This window comes from Lagopus muta, chromosome 7 (genome assembly GCF_023343835.1).
Source record: "Lagopus muta isolate bLagMut1 chromosome 7, bLagMut1 primary, whole genome shotgun sequence".
Classification (NCBI taxonomy): Eukaryota; Metazoa; Chordata; class Aves; order Galliformes; family Phasianidae; genus Lagopus; species Lagopus muta.
The window spans coordinates 35,670,721-35,693,450 of record NC_064439.1 but is presented as its reverse complement, the minus strand read 5'-3'; the positions used below and the strand labels follow the sequence as shown (position 1 = coordinate 35,693,450).

At 35.3% G+C, this 22,730-nt stretch overlaps 1 protein-coding gene across 6 annotated transcripts in view; it reads left to right on the top strand.

The window, feature by feature from the left end:
• The window catches only part of ZNF385D (zinc finger protein 385D), a 379,952-nt gene extending 368,815 nt beyond the window's left edge, over window positions 1–11,137 (top strand). For 3 of the 6 annotated variants that reach the window (XM_048951273.1, XM_048951271.1, XM_048951272.1), the window contains 3 exons: window positions 112–290; window positions 1,553–1,654; window positions 5,415–11,136. In XM_048951273.1, the coding sequence (XP_048807230.1) occupies window positions 112–290; window positions 1,553–1,654; window positions 5,415–5,648 (515 nt within the window). In that variant the 3' untranslated portion in view covers window positions 5,649–11,136. Of the gene's footprint in view, window positions 1–111; window positions 291–1,552; window positions 1,655–5,414 lie in introns of all 6 variants that reach the window. The other 3 variants (XM_048951270.1, XM_048951269.1, XM_048951275.1) reach the window with 2 other exon arrangements.
• Window positions 11,138–22,730: the final 11,593 nt, after the last annotated feature.

Genomic DNA, 22,730 nt, shown 5'->3' with positions numbered 1-22,730 from the left:
CATGTAAAACTAAGCTGAGGTTCATATGATTTTCTTCTAGAAAGAAAACAAAACAATGAATGCAACCAAATTGCCAAAGTTGTTTCTGTTTCCCATTTCTAATGTCTCCAGGGACTAAGCACAAAACTATGCTGGAAGCTCGGAATGGAAGTGGAACCATAAAAGCCTTTCCCCGGGCAGGCGTAAAAGGCAAAGGACCTGTGAATAAAGGAAACACAGGCCTTCAGAACAAAACATTTCACTGTGAAATATGCGATGTGCACGTAAACTCTGAGACACAACTGAAACAGGTACTCAACTACCTTGCTACCTTGCAGAGTGTGAATCCTTGGCTATTCTTTATTTTCATGGTAATAAAGTACCAACACAATCAGCATGTGTCAGTCTAACACTTCACATCCAAATGGAGCTTGTAGAATTTTCCCTTTGTATTCGGTTCTTATGCTGTAAGTTTAATTTTGGGTATGATTTTCTCCTTCATACAATGTGTTTTCTCAAAAGTTATATTTATTTATATGACTTACATACATACATGCAGCTGTAAGCTGCAATGTGTTGCAGTTATCTTTAGGCTTTTACAGTTGTCATGAGCTAATAAAACCTTCCATTTAGTATACTGCATGATATTTGCTTTGTAGTTGTAGGCAGTATTTCCCTCAACATTGAATAGCCTACTTAGAAACGTGGGATGGTGAGGATTTGATTTTTTTTTTTTATCAGAACCGAGAAGTGTGACCTCGAAATTGCAATTATACTAGGTTATGTTCAGTTGTTCATCAGATGAGCAAAACATTTGCTCTGTTCAGTTCCATATACCTTTTGGAATTCAATACTTGTTAAGGAGCTTTACAGGGAGGAAGATAAATTCTGTAATGGACAATGGCAATGCTTGTCTTTTTTTAGAAAAAAAGTCCAGTACTTTGTCTTTTTTTGTAAGAACTCTCTTGAGAATGAAAATCATAGTGAAAGTACAGCTCTGAAAAGGGTCTTTTACATCCAATACAGCAGTGAAGTTTGTGTGAAGTCATTCTTGTAAAATCTGATAGATTTTATGAAGAAGATAATGAATTGTGTGATTTTACTTCACTATCACTTAGTTTGATATGTAACCATCTTTCAACTGAAATCTTAAGAGGATCTCTAGGCTTCTTGGGGATTTAAACAATTTTGTGCTTTTTTTTTTTCTTTTCTTTTTTAATAGAGAATGTGGTACTAACATTCTTCCAAAACTCTCAATAACTAGCAGATTGAATTTGATGGGTGCTTAATAGAGATTATTTTAAAGGTTTCTTGCTTTGACCTAATTCAAGTCCTGTTGAAGTTAACAAATTCAGTGACATGGTGGAAGCAGATTTGAACTGAGCACTGCTGAAAATCAGTCTTAATGCGTGGTGTACAAAGGAGTTCCTCAAACTGGAACAGGCCCTATTCTCAATCATTATTGAATTAATCATATAATGCTGTTGTGGAGAGCATTCAGGAAGAACTCAAAATGATCTCTTAAGGAAATATCACTTTTTTCCCTCCCCCCCCCCCTTATGTATTTTAACAGCACATAAGCAGTAGAAGGCACAAAGACAGAGCTGCTGGGAAGCCACCTAAACCTAAATACAGCCCATACAACAAACTCCAAAAGGGAACACATCCTCTAGGGGTAAGCCAATCACTTTGTTATTCACAGAATCCTGCTGAGTACTGAGAGTTTAGAAAATGAGAGTGGAAGAATCTTTAAAATAAGTAAGTGTAAGCAATGGAAATACGTGTCTGAAGAAGTGCATGAAAGCTCACAGGAAACAATTTATTTCCTTTGAAGGGTATGAACCCATGGGTTCTTGTTTTTGTAGCTCCGCTGAATAACCTTAGAAAAGAAGCCTCTTTTAAAGGTCATTAGAGAGCAAGTGAGGAGAGAAACATGCAAATGTCAAGCATTTTTCCAGTGTTCACTAAGTGCAATAGTGTTGAAATAACTATAAAATTCTATAAAACATTAAAACTTCATTCTATCCTCATTTATAAAATGTTCAGATAACAATTGAAACAGTAAAAACAAAAATCCATCTCTCATTTTATTACTCTTAGTTTCAGGATGGTTCTGGTCACGTTTCAAACCAACAGGATAAACTTTGTGAAACAGAGTTCTTGCTAGCTTCAAAAGCTGAAAATAATATTTACTTTCTAATAAAAACCCTGCTAAGTTCCTGCCATTAATCAAGAAACAGTTTATATCATGGGTGGGATAGTGGAGCATCTGATTTTTATCTCTGTTACATCAACTGTGTGATTGTTTTATGTGACACGGTGCTTTGTAAGGATTTATAGATGATTTTGGCAGGGTGAGGGTGTTGATTCATTGACCTTATACAGATTCACTCCTTAATCACTGTCCATCTTCTCTAACGCATGCAGCATACAGAACTTTCTTCTTTGAGAGTACAGTTCTCTGTTAGCTGAACTTAAATTTTTTTCTTGACAGATAGAATTTGTCTTTGTTGGGGCAGACCTTTTTTGTAGTATATCCATGCACTGTTAGTTGCACTGGAGATTTCATAGATGTTATGGAATAATACACTGCATCATTTTGGTGAACTCACTAGTAGGGAAATAGTCTCACAGGGGTTTTTCTAATTCACCTGGGAGACCAACAGCTCCACTACAAATAAGATATACTGAAAGAAATAGAAAAGTTATAATTAGAAAAGTAGGATACAGAATCACTAGAGTTTCTTTCAGAATTTGTATTTCTTTAGGAAATTGTTTCCCTGGGGATGAAAATAACTATTTTGTTACTGTTGTTGTAAACAGTTGCCTATTTAACAATTTATGTAATGGTGATTTCTGAGAACTCCAGCCAAGGCCATTCAATTGGTGACTAGATAAAATCAGTGTGTCCTTTTCTTACTGCCTCACTCTAAAGTGCTCACAGTTCACAAGTCAGACCAGAGATGAGCAAAAAGACCAAATGATTTCAAAGGGAAGAAAATGAGTTTGCAGTAAGCAAGCTGATATCCATAGTAGAACATTTAGTCCTTTTTGATTTTGAATTAAAACAAAACAAAACAAAACAAAACATCAAAATAACTGTCACTTGACGTATGGATTTGCATGGCAACAGGCCAAAGATTTCTTTTAATGTAAGTATTTTTTATGAACTCTAGAGTTTAACTTTGCTTTTCATTACATTTTTCAAGTCATTTACTGGACCTTATTTTACTTCACTATAAAATAAGAGTTCAGTAAGTTTTACTTATTTAATCTTGATCTGTATGTTAATTACTACTTGTAGGAGATTTGAAATGACTGTGCATTATACTGTATATATTGTGACAGTTATTACGGCTATCTTGAAATGAGAACCATGTTGATAAAGTGAAAGTCTGTTCAACTTCGTTAGAAGTTTCTAATTTCTCTAAGAATGGCAATATTGTTCTAGCCTTTTAACATGAAGTCACCTAGGATCTTTGAAAGAAGCTACCAAGCATTTGACAGTCCAAACTTTCTGCAATAAGATAGTTCTTAGGGCAAACACCCTTGAATGGAATTCTAGACAACAATCATAACCCTTGTCTTTGGGTTGTTTTTACTCGTACTTTGTACTCAGTTATTTTATTTATTTCTTTATTCATTCATTTATTTAGTTTCTAAATGAGGCTGAAAAGAAATGCACTAAAGAAAATGGAAGGAGGAAAAAGTCAGACATTAAGCAAGAGAAGACAGCTTATGTATAACACTGATCAAGGAGTTAAGATTATTGACTTTTGTAGGAGCTAGTGCCTATTTTATTCTCTGTTAGGATGTTAAACTCTGAATATCTTTTTCAGAGCTTTAAAGGACCTTAAGATCTGCAAATTTGCCAATGCATGTTAGGAAAAGTAAAAATTCTGTATCAATCTGGTTGATAAGGAACCAACAGATAAATAATTTTTCCATACAGTGATAATGTAGTGACAAAACTTGCTGATGGTACATGTCAGATGATTCTTGTCCTCCCTTTCTGACTAGTCTCTCATAATGGCAGTGTTAAGTATTGAGTATTAGACTGATATAGTGCAAGTTAATTATTTGAAAATCTCTTTCAATCCAAGGATGAGAAACTTTTCCTCCATGAGTGAAGAGTGTTGGTTCTAGTCTGAGATGCATCACAGAATGGTACATATATTCAATTTCTATATGCAACTTCATATATTCAGGTATATATTCTAAGCAAAGGACATCAAAACCTTCAAGGACTCAAACGTACCCAGAATTCATCAGAGTTGATGGGATTTTTGTCAGTTGATGAGTTCTCTATCCTCATCTCAGAGTTATAAAATCAAAACAAAAATATTCAGGCTTCTGGCTTCTCATTAGAAGCTTAAAATCCCATTAAAATCTGCAGAAATCTATAGACTATTCTGATATTCATTTGTATGAATATCAAGCATAAATTCTTATGTAATCAAATAATAATGAACCTGTATTTTCATTTAATTTGGGGAAATCTTGAGCTTATTTATTTCCTTTTTGGAAACACTAAGAATTTTCTAAACTGTATTTGGTATTGAGTAAGAGTCATAATTTATAAACATTTAAAGCGAAAGCCTCAGTGACAGTAATAAAAAAACCCCATAGTTTAGCACTACATTAACTGATATAAGAAAGTTTTTCATTACAGTACTGTTTAAATATTTCACAATATTTATAATACTGCACAATATGTTAGTGAAAAGTTATTTCTGACATTTCCTTCTGAAGACAGTATTCTGAATACACAATGAGATGACACGTGACAGAAGGCAGTACATCCATAGAGTCCATCACCTATTTTAACAAAGGAAATGCATTTAAGAGATTTTCATAACTGGTACAAGATGAGCTTTGTTTATTTGTCTGTTGCTAGTGTTTGCACTTAATAAAAAGAATCTAGATGTTCATCATGTTTTTAAGTAGAACTTTGATTGTAATGTTGAAAACAGCTGTAGCTTTTTAGTGTTTCTCACACTAGGGAGAATGATATGTATTGGTTCTGCTCTGGTCTCTGTCACAAAACTGTCCAGATGGAAATCTCTTAATTGATGGCTAATTCTTTCTTATTTAGTTTCATAGTGTACATGTGGGTTAATTTATCTGAAGATTGCCCAACACTCTTTTAGTTTTGCTTTGATTTCTCAGCTCATATCAAATTAAATGTTTCAGAGGTAAGGCATGAGCCCACAACCAAGGGAATGCTGGAACTATTTGTCCCTTACCAAATTCTTCCCTTGTTGAATGTGTGAGATTGTGACTCGTCACAACCCTACAGCTCAAGGAATCAATAACCAGAACAAAGCCTTTCTTAACTGATTTTTCTCTTATAATCTTAAGTCAAGCTTCCTGTCATGCAGCTAATATGAACAAATTATGTCTCTCTCTCTTGTTTGTTTCTCTCTTCCTCACAGGTAAAATTAGTATTTTCAAAGGAACCTTCAAAGCCGATGGCTCCAAGAATCTTACCAAATCCACTAGCAGCTGCAGCAGCAGCTGCTGCTGTGGCTGTGAATTCCCCCTTCAGTCTTCGAACAGCCCCAGCAGCCACCCTTTTCCAGACTTCAGCACTTCCTCCAGCACTCCTACGACCAGCTCCGGGGCCTATACGGACCACCCATACTCCTGTGCTGTTTGCTCCTTACTGAACTCCAAACAGGAAACAATTGTACTGCAATAATTTTTCAAATCAAAACAAACAAAAAAGAAAACCAAGAACATTGAACTATGCAGTGTTTATTTATAGTTTAAAGCATATATGAAGAGCCAGGACTTTTGATAGAGAACTGAACAAATTCTAAATGGGGGAATGGGCAGTATTTTCTCCAGATGAGAGCATTCCTCTTAAGTATTGATCGTTTTAGAACTGATCTCCAGCATTGATATAGTGATATATAAAACTTATGAAGCCTTTTGACTGTGCTTTTTGGCACATATTTCCCTGCAATGTCTTTCCTGCTTTATGAAACAACTTACAAATTTGTCTGAAGGGCATTAACTGGTTCCAATGTACATAAAATACTTTATTCTGTAGATTAAAGAAGAAGGAAAAGAAAAGAAACACTGTGAATAGTAGTACCTTACCAATCCTCCTGCCAAATCAGCGGTTACTGGGTATTTATCTGAACAAAAGTAGATACAATAGATGTCTTGTAAAACAGTAGTATTGTGTCTCTATCTATGCCACTAGGTTTCTAACTGCATTGCAAAAGTTAAAATGAACAAAATATGTCACAAAAAAAAAACAAAAAACAAAAAACACACACACACACAAAAAGACAATAATGTGGAGTTGTTCCTGGTGAGAAAAAAATTGTTTTCCTCACCTGCTGAAGAATGGGCATGAAGGTAATTTATGGTTAAGATAAGATAAATGATCAAGAAAATTTAGTGGGAAAAAAAAATAAATCAAATGCTGTACACAGAATAGGTCAAACTTCTATTTAAATGAGATCATATGTGTACAGTTCCAAACTGTAATACATACAGTACTGTTCAAAGTTTAAGGCCAGTGGATAGCAAAAAATACAGTCTTGTTATGAAACAGGCCTGACACTTCAGTGTTGAGCAGAGGGAAGACACAAGTGGGTTATGCATAGTCATACCTAGCAAATTAATATCAAGAGAGAGATCCTGGCTTCATTTAAGTCAGTATAAAATTCCTCCTGACTGCAGTGTAGCCAGAATTTCATCCTGAGAATGGCACATATTCTTTTTATATCATACCAGTGGGAGTGTCTGTAGATACAGGTAATATTTTTTTTTTGCAGTAGGCTTAGTTTTAGAAACAGATTTATTCTCTTGTTTTATTTCCTACTGATGTGATATAAAATGTTTTAGTATACCTATAAAATGTAAACAGCAACACAAGATACATATTATGAGATAACTGCACATTGTGGGTTTGGAACAAATACAACCTTTAGGAGCTGAAGGGACCCTTGAATTCTGTAGCTGACCATTATGTATGGACAGCATAAAGCCTTATATGTCTACTGTGAGGCTTAAAGGGGTTGACTGTGTCCCTTTAAAATAAGATTTATCAGGGTTATATATAGATATATTGTATATATGTTAGAGTAAGAAAAATAACTTATAAACAGAAAATCTACTATATAAAATAATTATATAACCATTGAGTTTCACATGTGGGTCATTATGTGATAAGTAACAAACAGCAGAGAAAAAAAATAGTTGTCTTGAATCTGATTCTTGCTGCCTGCTTTTTCCCATAGAGAGCTGAAAAGTATCTATTAATATTACAGAGTGTGTTGCTGAATCACTTGTGACCACTCTGATGTGTAGCTAAGTGAAATGCCTACCATACATTTAGATGGAATAAAAATTAAAAACATAATTTAAGTTTAGATTGGGAAATGATTTAAAAAATTCTGTTAAATGGTAGTAATGCAAAATATTGACCACGCGGTTGCTATTTAATACTGCCTGTGGTTAATATGGACTGGTGGGAGATATAGAGGATGGGAATATACAGCACTTTTGACTTGCAGTTCATCAGTGAGCCTTCCATATATGTTGGTATTTGCCATTTTTTAAACCTCTCTGCATATAGATTTTATAAATATATATATATATATAAAGAGAGAAAGAGGTTCCATGGATGTCTGTGTCCAAAGAATTCCAAAGAGATGCATTTATTTATCTAGAATTATTAAAATAATTTCTATATTATGTATATGTTTTTCATCGAGTTTATTTGCAAATGTTTGTGCCTTGAAATGAAGTAGGCTTTTGGTTATATTTAATTCACTCCAATGTAGCCATGAAATAGATGTGAAATAGATGCGTTAGGGCTGGTTATTAGCTGGATTATTTTGCCCAGTTTCCAAAAAAGAGAAGAGAATGAGTAAAGTTTAGGCACCGAAATAACTGGGGGCTGACATCTAAAAGGGCTCCCTACTCTACAGCTCCCAGTAAAGAGGCAGACCAGCTTTCAAAACCTGTGCTAATCACTCAGAATTTAGAAAATCTTTCCACTTATGTGGGTACATAAACATTGTGTTGTCAGGTGAAGCTTCTCTTTAAAAACTCTTAGGCTTGGTCTTTAAAACTAGTTTCAACTTTCCTTTTTTTTTTTTTTGCAGAAGATGTAGTGCCATTGCCAGTTGTGTGCAGATTCTTCCTCAAGTAGGGCACTGGTTTTCCAAATGTGCTCCTTCAGCCACCGTGTATCTGCAGAGCTTTCTGTAACAGCCTATGTAATAAAACATTTGCAGAACAAGCAGAGGAGGGCTGGGGTGGGAGAGGCCTGAGCAGAAAATCTTTTCCCCAGGAAATGCAGACAGGAGAAAGGGAGACCTACTAATATCCTATAGGCTTTTACGTACAGCCTTATGGTACGTGGGCACCTGCTGTATATCCTGCCATGTTGTCATGATGCCACCAAAATCAACAGGCTGATCCTTTCATAATGTGGCCTGTGGCATGTATGGAGGCACAGTACTAAATGCAGAATTAATAAAAGTTTTGGTAGAAATAAAAAGAGTGTCATTCCAACTACTTACATGAGTTAATTCGCAATGACACCTTAAGTTTTCTTGGACCTCTTTTGTCACAGTGCTCTATGGAACAAGTTTTTGTTCACACAAGTCTCTTTTAAATTTCAGCTGTAAACAGACTCAGTTCTTTTTATGTCTCTTACTCACTACCTAATAAAAGATAAAGACTAAATGTTAGAATGTATAGTGGATTTTCTGTGCCTTGCTGTTCCACCCCCTTTTGGTCAGTACAAAATCAATGACCCTGGAATGTTAGCACAAAGATATTATACTAAATATATGTCAGAGAAAACACTGGCACAGCAATGTGATTGGACAAGGGTATATCCACAGTAGCTGAAAAAGGAGCTAGCAAATAGAAGACACTTTACACTTACCTATCAACACATTCACTGTGGAAAGCACTATAAAAACAAAATGTGTCACTATATTTCATAATACAGTAACACTCCAGGGCTGGGAAGAAACCTAAAGCACAAGGAAACAGATAATTTCACTGAAAATACAGTCACTCACTGGAATAACAGTGTGAAATCAGCCTGCAGGGAAATGGTTGGGTATGAACTCAGAAAAACAAATAGGATCAGGGATATTTTCTTAAATTCTATATTAAATGTTAAAGAATGACTATTCTATTCTGACCCAGAGAGATGGTATTTTTGTGGGAGGGATATATATTTATATTTTTACACTATCTGCATTTTTCCAACTATCTCTGGCTTTAAACCTTTGTTCTGAAGGTTCATCATTGCTCTGAAACATGAAATCGGTTACCTTCTTGAAAGCTGCTGTAAAAGCTGATGTGAGAGGTTGGTAAGCAAATGGTATGAATATGGTGATCTGAAATGAACTGGAAGAAAAAAAAAGAAATGGCCATGTCAAGGAATATTGTATTTGAAAAGTATACATCTTTATTTTAAAATAAAAATATATGAAATTAAAAATAGCTAAATAAAGTTAATATAACTAGAAGAATTACATCTGTCATTTTAGTACTGGGATATCACAATTGGCGCTGTATTTTAAAAGATGAAAAAAGTCTTTAGCTGTTAAGCAACAGAAGGATGCTATGGGAAAAATTAATGTCTCGCACTCATTATCTTCCAGTTATGCCAGGAATGCTGTGACTGAATGAACTTGCTTATAATCACTTATACTCTAGGCCCCAATTATAGCTAAGAGTATTGGTTCGATATTCCCTGAAAGCTGAAATTATATTTCTTAGGTCTCTCTGCATCTGCCTTCTGCTCCCTGTAAATGCATAGCTTTTAGATTCTCTCTGAAGCATCTTGAAGAACTTCTACCATAATATCTCCCATTTTTTTTGCAAAAATAAATATGATTTATGAAAATAAGACAAATATTGAGGAGCAAGACTTGAAAAGGTTTTTCTACATACACATAATTTTTTACCAGTAAATATGAAATGTAGCTACCCAAATTGTTTGGATGCATAAATCTTTGAAAACAAGGTGAGTTTTAAAGTCTGTAGCACATTTTGGTGTTTGGTTTGGACTGGGTGATCCTGTGGGTCTTTTTCCTTGGTGATTCTATGATTCTATGATTTTAAGGATCTATAATTTTTATTAACATGAATGTCTGAATTTCCACTTTTAAAAGTAACTTCAGCACAGTTCAGGTTTCAATGATCTAAGCAGCTAAAGCTCTCAGGGAAACAACTGTGGTATTCCTATTAACCTAGACTTAAAAGCATTAGCTTATAATTTATAAAATGCTACAGAATTTTTTTTACAACACATCTTCCCATTCTCTTTATCTGAAAGCACCATTACTTCAGTACTAGTGGATCATAGAAAAGCTTCTCTGCTGGGATTCTGTGCTTGACAAAAGAAATAGCAATGCTGATAGATCCTATCTTAAACTAGTAGAAATCTCAAACATACAGTTAAGGGTTTAACCAGGGCTGAGAGCTTCATACCCTTCCCCACCTATAAGATTTATTACAATTTGGAACCATTTTGGATTAAATGTGACTACCTTCAGGATAACTGTTACACAGCCTGATCTGAAATGTCAAAGGCTGAGACACTCTATGCTCCAGACCAAAATTAAGGACAGTATGAAAACCATACGCTCTTAAACCTGGGATTCCTGAAAGTGGTTGCAAAGGTTTTTGACTGTGGTAGATGCAATGTTTTTTTCCTCCATGCTTGAGTTTTTTCGCAGTCATGCTGCATCGTGCAATTAAGTATCATTCCACTCAGATGCAGAATTGATATATTGATAAAGAAACTTGACTGAACCTGAGATATGACTTAGTGGTGGCCTATTTTTTGTGTTCAGCTTCATGCTGAGATGGTGGAAAAGTAAGGGGAGTCAAAGGACTTAGTGTAATGAACTTGGGAAAATAATTTGGTTCTTTTTACTTGTGCAGTGTGAAGCATTACAAACTAACACATGCATGAATGTTTGGGTAAAATAAGGACCTTGAATGTCATAAAACTGTAAATTGGAAAACAATTAACTTGCTGATGAGAATGATCACAGAAGATTTTGGCTTAGTGCTGTTGTTTTGTTGTAATGGTCTTCACACTATTTACACTGCTAGCACACTAAAATCTATGCTATTCGCTACGGAAAATAAATATTTGACACTCATAACTAGAAGCAAGTATATATATTAGTATTTTTTACATAAATATTGGACACTCAGTCACGGGAGACAAGGCTTTTCCTGTGAAATTCATGCATTTGTGTCTTGTCACACAAGCCAAGATACCACTGCATTGTGTCAATGCCTTGGTCTCCATAAAGGATAGCCATATTTCACATTTGTTTTTTTTAATACTAGTTGATTTTTTCTTCTGTGTTACTTTATTTGTATTTCCATGTCTCATAAGAACAAAGAGAAGCCATCAGTTTTAATATTCCCTTCAGAAGCTGGTATTCATCAAGCCCATTGATGGTTCATTTGATCAGTCAATAAATTGAATAAAAAATTGAAAACAACAGTACTAAAATTATAGTTGTATATTATGAATAGAGAACATACATACACTATAGTACTCTTTACCTACGCTTGTCAGTGTTTTATGTCACAGACAACGCTTTAGTCTTTCAGAATTTCCTGAAGCTTTTCCCTTTTGGGATTCTTCAAAGATTTAATTAAATATAAATGTTATTTCTTATGTTCACTAAAAAATAACTATGCTATTTCTGAGCACAAATGCAATAGAAAAAAAGCATAAAAATCATAAAATATTTTCTCACTGTAAATGCCTGCAGCATTTTTTAACAGCTCCAGCCTTTTGTCTGCTTGTGGCTGATGGCTGTCATTTACCATGGGAACAGTTCTCATCCACACATGTATCAGGTGAAAGTTGTTCTGCTCAAAACAGTCTGTCAAGTGCAGGTGTTCTTCTGGGGCACAACAAAGTGGGAGATGATAGCATGTGGGCAAAAAAATTATGCTTTTATAGTATCCTGCTTAACACATCCAAAACTGGTTGATGGCTTGAAGGGGAAGGGCAGCACCCACTGAACAACATTACAAGATGCATGTTGTCCCCTCCCCACATGTTCCTGATGTGTTTGTATCAAAGAGGAGAACAATTTGAAGAAAATTATGATTTGAGGAATTAGCTTGCATTCTACTGCAAGTGTTTCAGTTTGAAGGACAATCCTCTCCAATAACACCCCTTTCTTTTGCTAAAATGATTTTTAATTTCTGACATATTTTGCATGTAGTCTTGGTCCATAGCATTACCAGCTAAATTGCTGTCTGAATCTGTTCTTCAGAATTAATCTGTGAAGACAATTTTTGGAGCAGAAGGAAAGAAAAATGTGATGAGCCTTACATTGGACCCATTTTTTTTACTTACTACACTTGTCTAAGTCCTACCAGCTCACTGAAAAGTAGGTGTCAAATTAGGAAAAAAAAAATATTTCTTATAATCTTTTTATAGTTTTAGAAAGAAGATGCAAACAGATGTCACTCTTTATCCACTCACTCAAACAGCAAAATCTCCATGTAGTTGTGCACATCTGATCCCTTCCCTACATATACACTGCTCTTATTTCCCTCCTATCCCTCTCTTCTCACCTGTTCGGTGACACCCCATAAGAATGGAACAGGACAACGAGTATTAAAAGGAAAAAGAAATAAAACACCTGTGAATAGATGTATAATGCAGATATGTAATAATGTGAATGTAAAGTCCTATATCATTTCAGTCATATATTATAATCTAGCATATGGCTCAATTTCGTGCTAACAAGCACTACATTCAGCCCCTCGTTACAGTGGTCACAGAAATCAACAATGTTAACTGTCCTTCAGTTAAACCTTCTCCCTGTATGCTCTGTTCTCCTCTTGGGTATTTTGCATGGCAAATAAATACTTGGAAGAAAAGCTAGAGCTATTTTCATTTCCTTCACAAAGCTAAGGAAAGCAGTAGGAAAAAAAGAATCTGGCCTTTCATGTTTTACTGACGTCTGTATTCCAGTTAATTGTCAGAAACTTCACTGCTGCAGTAGATACTTAAGAAGCTTTTCAGTTCTGCTCCATAAGACAGGATGTGGTGATGTGGTGGATCACTATTCATGCCACAGACATTTAATCCAGAGCAGTGTACAAATCATCTGCACTACACCACTGACATACTTAAAACATAAGCTTCAGTAAAGGCATTTGAATCCTCAAAACCTGCCAGGGCCCTCTGAAAGCTTGGTGATGAAGAGCACACGTTACGTAATGCGGTGTCAAAGAGCTGCTAGAAGGACATCCAGGTGAGTCCAACAGCTGTGTTGCATTTGGGCAAGAAAGTATAATGATTCCTGGCAATTTAATGTAGGAACTTTCCTTCTGTACCCAAATGTGGGAATGTTTTCAATGCTGGTCAGTGTACTGAAGCAACTGGAAAATCAAGAAGTCTGTCAGCAATATTGAACATTATATCTCCAGCTATAGATGATCTCCAATGCTGCAATAATAAACCTCAAAACTGAAGCCAAATAATTCATCAGAGTAACAAAAAAAAACTCTTCCTAGGCCTGACAGAAAATCAGCATGGGCCCTTCTTTCTTAACAGAATGCATATTTATATATAGGGTACTGAGAGTACTGAGGACATCACAAAAAATTGACCCTGATCCATACATGCTCAGAAATGCTAAATTTCAATGACATTTTTATAAGTTCAGTGGTAAAGTTTCATGGTCTGGCAGAGTGTAATAGTAATTTTGATTGATAAATAGTCAATATAATGTCTCTAATTAAAGAAGAGTGGAGAGTAGTGACTGGGACAATTCTATCTTGCTATTTAACCCCCTTGATGCTTCACTTAGATCTTTTTAGAGGTCGGAGTTATTAACTGTGTGGAAAGGGCAGTGGGTTAAGAAACAATTGTGGCTTGTCAAAGGTAGATTAAATGAGACAGAATTAGCAGTGTTTGAGCAAGTTCTTTATTTGGCAAGGGTAGAATCATTGTTACAGAATAAATTATTTGCCATAGTGCTCTATTATGAGATTCAGACAACAATTTGAGAAGAAATTGACTAAAGTGAAGATGTTATAGACTAATAGTGTAAAGTTATTAAAGTGAAGAGAAAGGCTAGAACTCTATTCCTCACAAGCAGTTCAAGTTTGTAACTGGAAAGATCATGTACTCTTTGCATTTTCTGATAACACATGTGAAGAGCTATCATCAATAGACAGAAGAAGAAGATATTTTTCTGAAAAAATAGAATGTCTTTGAGAACTGATGTAACAGAAAGGAGCTGAAATCAATAGGAAAGAAAGGGCTGATCATGCATTTAGAAATTAATAATAAGTAACTCTAAGAACTCAACTCTTAAAAATAGCTGGAGAAGGTAACAACCTTGGTATATTATGGCGATGAGCTATAAATTTGATACACATGTTCTTAAAAATGGAAATCCTTTCATCGAAATATGTTCCATGTTATGCCACTGTAGACTAAAAACTCTATAGTTTGCTAGTTTCACAGAGTCATGATCAAGAATAATTAAGTTTTTAGAAAAGATTTAGAGAAAAAAAATGAGGTGAAAAGAGAAACTGGTAGATGAGAGAAAATATAACACTTATATGCCTAGAATAAGATAAGGAAGGACATGATGCTTTACAGGAGGGAAATGCAGACACTTGTATGATTCAAGCATTTCTGGAGCTAGAGAAGGATTTTTCTTGGATCAAAATAGTTAAGTGTTGCCAAACTTCTTCAAATCTCTTCAAATCTCATGTTAAATATTTAGCCCCTTTTCTTTTTGCATCCCACTGTCATGGCCTAGAGTGGCTGGCATGCATGAATCAATAATTCATCTCTGCTGCTGAAAGTGTGTGCAGAGGCAAAGAAAAGAATGGAGAACTCTTATCCTAGTTTGCTCACAAATCACTTTAATTCAACTAAAACAGTTAGCAGCATGTAGATTCAAAAGATAATCAAGACAGCAAATGATTTAATACAGATGAAACAAACTCAAGGAAATGTATGTGTACTGGCTTGGGAAACTTAGCCTTGCAATTTCCCCGATTCAACAGTGAATCTGTTTCTTCCCAGTACTGATCTACTGTACTAACCACATCAGATGTTGGTGGCAGTCTCCCTGGAATTAATACATTTCCTTAGTTTTATTTCCTCACTATTTATTTTTCATCCCTCATTCTATATTCTTCAGTTTAATTGCATTGTGGCAAACTTGTCTAGTTCCACTTCTTTCTGCAAAATGGAGTTGGTCCATTACTCAAAACAGATCTATGGTACCTTCCTTAACTTTTGGAAATCCCATGGAGGAGAAAGATATTTGGATATTTGATCAGGTACTAGGTCCATAGAACAGTCATGGTTTTGTGCTTTAACATAGTAGACTGTGATCAGTACGTTTTCAAGGAGCTTATGAGATAACAACTTAAAAACCTCATAACCTTTATGAACTTGGTTTAAGGTACCTCAGACTAGTGCAGCTGTATTCACAGTAAACATATGAGGCAGCACAACTGCTGTTTAACATAGGGATTGAAGAATGAAAACTGGGACTACAGACTGAACATAAATAGACCTTATTTTCTACTATAACCACTGCAATCTCAAATCCCCCTTCCATTACCACTTAATTAAAGATGCCAAAACCCTATCTATACTGCAGTTGACAATACTACATCATGAAACTGTAGAATAATTTAAGTTGGATCACTGGAGGTCATGAAGTCCAAACTCAAATCAGGGTTATTTTCCAAGTTAGGTAAGGTTGTTCATTCAGTGCTTTGTCCAATTGAGTTTTTAAAATCTCCAGAGTTGGAAAGTACACAGAAACTCTAGGCAGCTTGGTTCAGAGCTTAACTGGTGTAAAACTTTTATTTATAAATCTCTAGCTGATGAAGTTTTGCCTCCTTGCATTTGATTTTGCTGAACTTCATGAAGTAGCTGGCAGTTTATTTTTCTTGTCAGTGAATGTCCTTTAGAAAGACTAACTTACTCTCCAATTTAACAGCCACTGCCCCCTCTTCCACCCTGCAAGCTTGATTTATTTGTAATTATCTATACCACTACTGAAGGTAATAACTGATAACTTGTACTGTCTTAGTACCAGTTCCTGAGGAATATATTTGCTAGCAGCCTGTTGGTTAGATTTTTGAAACACTGACTCAGGACATATCAGTCCATCCAGCTTTCCACCTCCCTTGTACTTCTCCTATCCAAAATACATCTGTCAAGTCTGATTAAAAGATCTTATTTAAAAGTGTGTATAAAGCCTTATAAAGTCAGTTAATCAGCTTGCCTTGCTCAGAGCCACTCATTTAATGATGAAAACATTCAGGCTGGTCAAGTAAAATTTGTCCCAGACTAAGCTGACTGTTCTCAATTACCTCATTCGTAGGAGTCTGTAAGACTCACCCCATTTTTTTTTTCATCAGTCAGGTTCCTCAGGTATACCATGACTAGTTTTGTGCATTGCGTGTGTCTACTTTATTAATTTTTCCTCACTATCCAAATAGGATAAGGCACCTCTCTTTATCCAAATTCCACTGCTAGGACTACTACAAGTTTTTCCATCTCCTTGATTTCTGCATTTATCTGTCCCTTTCAACAATGTTGTTTGGGTTTTTTTTTTTCCATGTTTTTGTTGTTTGTGTTTCTTTTCTGCTGATGTACCTGCAGAAAACTTACATGTTGCCATTTACATCTTTCAATTTCAACTCCACCTTTGGCCTTCGCAATTTCTTCTCCTCATGATTGGGCAATGCTTTCATAATCAAAGGAAATTCAGACTCGCTTCTGGCTCCTGCACAGATCTTTGATTTTATTCTTTTTGTAGGCCCTAAGCTGATGAAAATCAGGTACTGTTCGTGATGCAGGCAGCTGGTGGAAATCTGTTTTCAGAGTCAGGAAATCACTGACTAGTATCTTCTCCCAGGCTGAAATGAAGCTCCATCCATTTGTTCTCATTATTCCTGGCTTAGAAAATCTGATTATGACTTTTTTTTCTTCTTCTCCTCTACATATTATTATACTGGAAAAACAAAAACAACAAAAACAACAACAAAAAAAAACACATCAGAAATGTACAGAGATAGTAATGAACACATTGGAAGACTTTGGAAATACATTGATGTCAGCATATAAAGATAAACTAAAATGAATCAGAAGTTAGTGATTCAGGTAGAATAAGATTCATCCAACAGGTAACATCACTTTAGGAAGAAATGTCATCACTGAGATTTTATTAGTATATAATATAGTATATGCATTTATATTAGTATATAAATGACTGCTTTTAAATATTTAGTCTGGAATTGATTTTAGAATGGATGCTGGAAGGTGCTTCACATAGTACAGTAACTCACAACCATGCTATGAAATAAAAGTATTCCATGGTGAACAGCATAAGTCTGATACTATAGTTATCATGTCAGTAATGTGGCCATTAAGTTTTCACATTAACATTTATTATGGTGTCATTAGAACACTCTTCCTTTTTGATGTATCCAAGCTCTACTACAATATGTATTTGTTGACATCACATCTGTTTTAGGAGGCCAAATGATTACAAGTTACCACGGAAACTAATAAGCAGTATGCAAGGAATGGGTTGCACAATTGGTTTTGCTAGATAGCAAGTCATTGCTGTTTTAATTTCAATTAAATTGCATCTACTTCTCATGTCAGTAACATAAAAACAAACCATGTACCATTTCAAGAAGAATTCACATAGCTATATTCATTTAATAAATGGAAATCAACATATTTTTGCAGCTTATACAAATGGAAGTTATAGAGGAATGTAATTTGTTGGTGGTTTTGCGTACTTTATGTATGAAATGGTGTATTTTATGAGTTTGCAGAAAACCTTTTCCATTAAGTCCACCAGCCTACATGAACACACCCTAGCATCTGAAGGAGTTATAAAAACTGGGTTATTTAAATTTGTTTTTGTAGTTTGGCTTGTCTACTCAATTTGATATAAATGCTTATGAAGTTATTGTTGCTGTGCTGCTCTATGGAAAGAAAAGTTTAGAGTAAAGCAAGTAAGTGGTGTTGAAACTGATTTAGATAAGAGGCTTTTGTAAAACGTATCACTCATCCCTAACTCCTGAGTAGATTACACTGATGAGCTGCACCAAGCCAAGAATGAAAATCAAATAGCTTAACTGTTTTGAAAGCAGGAGATGATCCTCAATGAACCGTATCTTTTTGGGGCTTTAATTATCATTGTTGGAAATAATTGTTACTTACTGTGCAGAAAAAAATATACGGATTATCTGTAGCCCTAAAGAGCATAAGTGGAGTAATATTTGGGTAATAGATTATTAATTTTTAAAGCATTATTGTACACAATTATTATCTTTTGTCATGTTTGGAGCCAGATGTCTTTGTGACAGTTCTGTTCATTGAGTTGTACCACTGCTCCAAACCTTTGTCATGTTTGTAATCTTCCACTCTTCAGAAACCCACCAAAATATCTTCAAGGCAGCTGAAGAATGCAGCAAATGCTGCTGCTGCATGCACTAAATGGGATGGTCAGAGAGCATGGCAGGCTGGGAGGGTGCACTTCTGAGCCTCTAGGGAGACAGGGAGCCAAGGGGACATTCCTGCAGCTGGAAAAAAATGCCAGGGATTCGAGGAGATAATACAGCGAAGCACTGCCATTATGATGATGTGTTTGGTGGCTGTTATTTTCTTGCTTGCTGGATTTGTTGCCCAGTAACAGTAGGACTGCTTTCATTATAATGTTTTCTCATTGTTTCCTTATGCAGAGCAGATACATGTGTGCTATAACTAAGACCAGACCATCCCACAGCTTTCCTCATGTGTGTCATAAAAGGCCTATTCTTAACTGTTCATATTAGGAAAGCTGAAATGAAAGTAAAACATGAGTGTTCTTTTGATATGAGTAAGCTTCAAGATTGACTAGATAGCATACCCAATACCTGCATTAGAACAGTCAGACAAAATTATATGAGTCTATAGAATCTCTGAAACTGTGAAGATGTGGGGGATCTACTACATTTTTACCTTCTTTCTATTTTTGGATAGCATTTCTCCAAAACAATTATTTTCAGTGATGTGTGTTGACCAGTTCTATAATGACATTCAGGGACTGCCTGTGGCAAAACTAGATCAACAAAATATATAAACTATTGCTGAAAATGATGAGTCATTTGTTCCTTATCAGCAGCTAGTAATAATTACTGATAAAAATACACCATGGTAATTCAGACTACTGTTTATGTAAATAGTATTTTGTTTTCCCAATCATTCTGGCGGCACACATGCTAAAATTAACTTCTGATGATCATATTGCAAGCAACACAATAACAATTAGACACACAAATGTATCTCAGGTCTTGTGTCCAGACAAGGGATAAAAACATGGGCCAAAGCATAAGCATAGGGTGTCATAGAGCCAATGTAAATGTAGCTCTGTACATCAAAGCAGTAATTGATACACAGAAGAATATTTAATGTTACATTTGGAACATGAATGTTTGGGAAAAAAATGCTCTGACAGGTTCCAAGTATACATACACGTATAAATATATATGTGCATGTATGTGTATATATACCATATAAAATTTTTTGTGACAGAAAAATCTCTTGTATTAGTATGAGCGAAGCAGTGCAGCTGGCAATCAGTGGATATCTGGATAAACTGAATAAAGTGGAAAGGAAAAAGTAGAAATGGTATGCTCAAAGCTGCATAGGTATAGCAGGGGAGGGGAAGCTTCATCAGTACAATGTATAACATACCTCCTTCAAAAGTTGTAAACCTGCTGAAAATTAGCTGCAGAGAAAAATTAAAATACTCCTCTTTCAAGAGACTATTCAGTACAACAATAAAATTTTTACTGGAATATACAGTCACAAAACTTTTATTTTGCTTTTTTTAGAAAAATACTGAAAATGTAAATAGATGTTGGAATTATTTATCAAATATTATTCCACAATTCTGGAAGGAATGTTACAACCACACTTAATCTATCATATTATTTAGCAGTTGGCAACTCTGTCAACAGCAGGGAGGATTGGAACTTGGGGATCTTCAAGGTCTCTTCCAACCCAAGCCAGCAGACATTCACACATATCAGCTTGGTGTGCTAGTTAGTATAATACACAAATGAACTAATATTATGAATGTATATACTGAATGATTTACAAATGTTGCACAGGTGTGAAAATCAGAAGACTGTTCCCTGATTCTCTGATAAAAAATACGAAACTGTTGCAACAAATACAATTTTTTTGCATAATTAAAGAATTAAAATTGAAGTAGACGAGACTGCAAACAACAAAAAATGACCAATTCTGTAGCATCTTAGTGTTTCTTTGTTGTAGTTTTTAATGGTATTAAAATTGCAATACATTCACAAAACAAATATGAATAGACAAAACAAAAATAGATTCTCTTGAAGTATTAATCAAAGACAATAGTTACAGGATGATATGCTAGTCAATCAAACTTTAGACAAAGGAAGAGAACAGCATTATGTTTAGATTTAAATAAAGAAATTAAATTGTACAGTAACTCATACAACTATTTCTGGGTTTGAATAAGTAGAATCCAGTCCATAATTTTTCCCTGGGGAATAAAGATGAGAATTTCAAAGGATTTCTCCTAGCTAAATGCATTTTACATACATGCATAATGCAAAAGTATAAGCTGCAGGGAGAAATATTATGGTTATATACAAAGTTAAAGTTATGTGACATTTAAAGTATATATTAGAATCCGCATACATGGAACAGTGAGCGTGTTTATTACTTGGACTTGGATCAACAACAAATGCTTTCATGGCAGCTGTTTCACAGAAGTGCCTTAAGGGTCAAGTATGTGAGGGGTACGCCATGGTGGAGTCAAACTATTCTCTAGCTGTCAAAACAACACGCTGGTCAATTAAAAGGTAAAGAATATACAGAGGCAACTAAATGAAAATGGAAATGGTGATCAGAGGCATGAGACTCTTCAGTATGCAAAGAGAATGGGAATGGAAATCACATTAAGTGACTGGATTGGACAGTATTTGGAGCAGAACTGGTGATCTGCTCCACATGAGTTTCTACTATACTTCCGGAAAAGTGATAAGGTCATGCGGAGGAGAATAAATGAAATATTCATGTTTTCCTAATGAGCATCGAGGGTTCCTCTATCTTCTGTTTGATATTATTCTGTTCAGGCTACTTGAAATTAAATCACAAGTGGGAAAGCCATGGGGAATAACAACGGTGAAGATAAGGTGATATCACAGACTGGCAGAAGCCTTTGAGAGCTGGCAGGGAAGCTATTATCTGCCAGGCTAGTTACCAATGACAGGCCATGCTGGTAATGTTTACTCTGCCAGTCTGGAGCATAGGATAAAAAAGGATATTAAAATTTGAAATATTCTAGATTTTACAGAATAGGACTGAAGGGTTTATAGCAGTTGCTGGTGTGGTGGTAGAAAATGATACATTCAGACATGCTGAAGGATGAAGACGAAAAGGCAGCAAGGTAGTTTGTTTTCTATCCTTGAAGTTAGAGCAACTGCATCTCAAAACTCATGGAATATATTAACATTCAGGAAAAAACAAATACAACGTTAGATACTTAGGGCTAAACCTTTAAAGACTGCAGATAAACTGAACTGGAAATTCCATTGTGGCATCAAAGAGACAACTTTGGGTTAACAGAACCTCACTCTGGACTCCAGAAGCAATACTCACCCTGCACATGGATCCTTCACATCTGCTGGGATATGCAAGATCAAAAGCTCTGTAAACCAAACTGAGGATGTAGAGCCCTCTTCCCACTGCTATAGGCACAGGTTTGTTGCATCTAGCTGCTATTATTTCTCTGAATGTGAAGGAACAGAGACTTGGGAAACTGGTATGCACAAAGGAATGTACAAACAATTAGAACAAAATTGCTTAAGAAATATTATGCTGTCATGAAGTTATCGTGTATTTCCTTGAAACAGTGCCAGTTGTACATGCTGTCTTAAAGAGTCAGCTCTTCCAGCTAAATTCATTAATATGTATTTGAGTGTCAGACTATTTTTAAATAATGAAAGGCTAGAGATAAATCACAATCATTAGTGCAGAAGGTGAGCTCTGGTGTGGACCATGCATTTGATCCTCACACATTACAAAGTTAATAATCTCTCTCAGAGTTTTCTACATTCAGCTTTATTAATCGAGACAAGGTTTACACGCAGTTGTGTCAGAATGAATAATTTAAAATCAAATCCCTGAAATAGAAGGAAAAGGATCAGTGCACTAGCTGGTTCTCATTGACCCTTGGAAAAAATATATTCAGTTTAAAATATACTTTGGTTTGAATTTCAATGCTTGTAAAAGGTTGAGATATACAGATTAAGACACTGACCTTTCCTTTTCTTCCTTAGGTGAAATAGAACACAAGCAATGTCCATGCAATCATCCAGAAAAAAAAAAGAAAAAAAAAAAGGTGAAGAATACGAGTTATGAGTGTTTCAGTAATGTGAGGATAAAAGTCAACCTTGCAATTCTCTGAGAAGAGAAGAGGTCATGTTTTGGACTTTGGTCAAACCATCCTGGGAGTTTTCTAAAAGAACCTGAATTACTCTTTTTGACAAACCTATTAAAATATGAAAAGCAGAGGAAGTCATCCAGTGCATACTGAAATTTATAGAGAATGGAATGCACTTTGACCCTGCCAATATGATTGAGAACTGAACAATATCCTCCCAAAATGACCTGCAGCAGAAAGAGCCTCAAA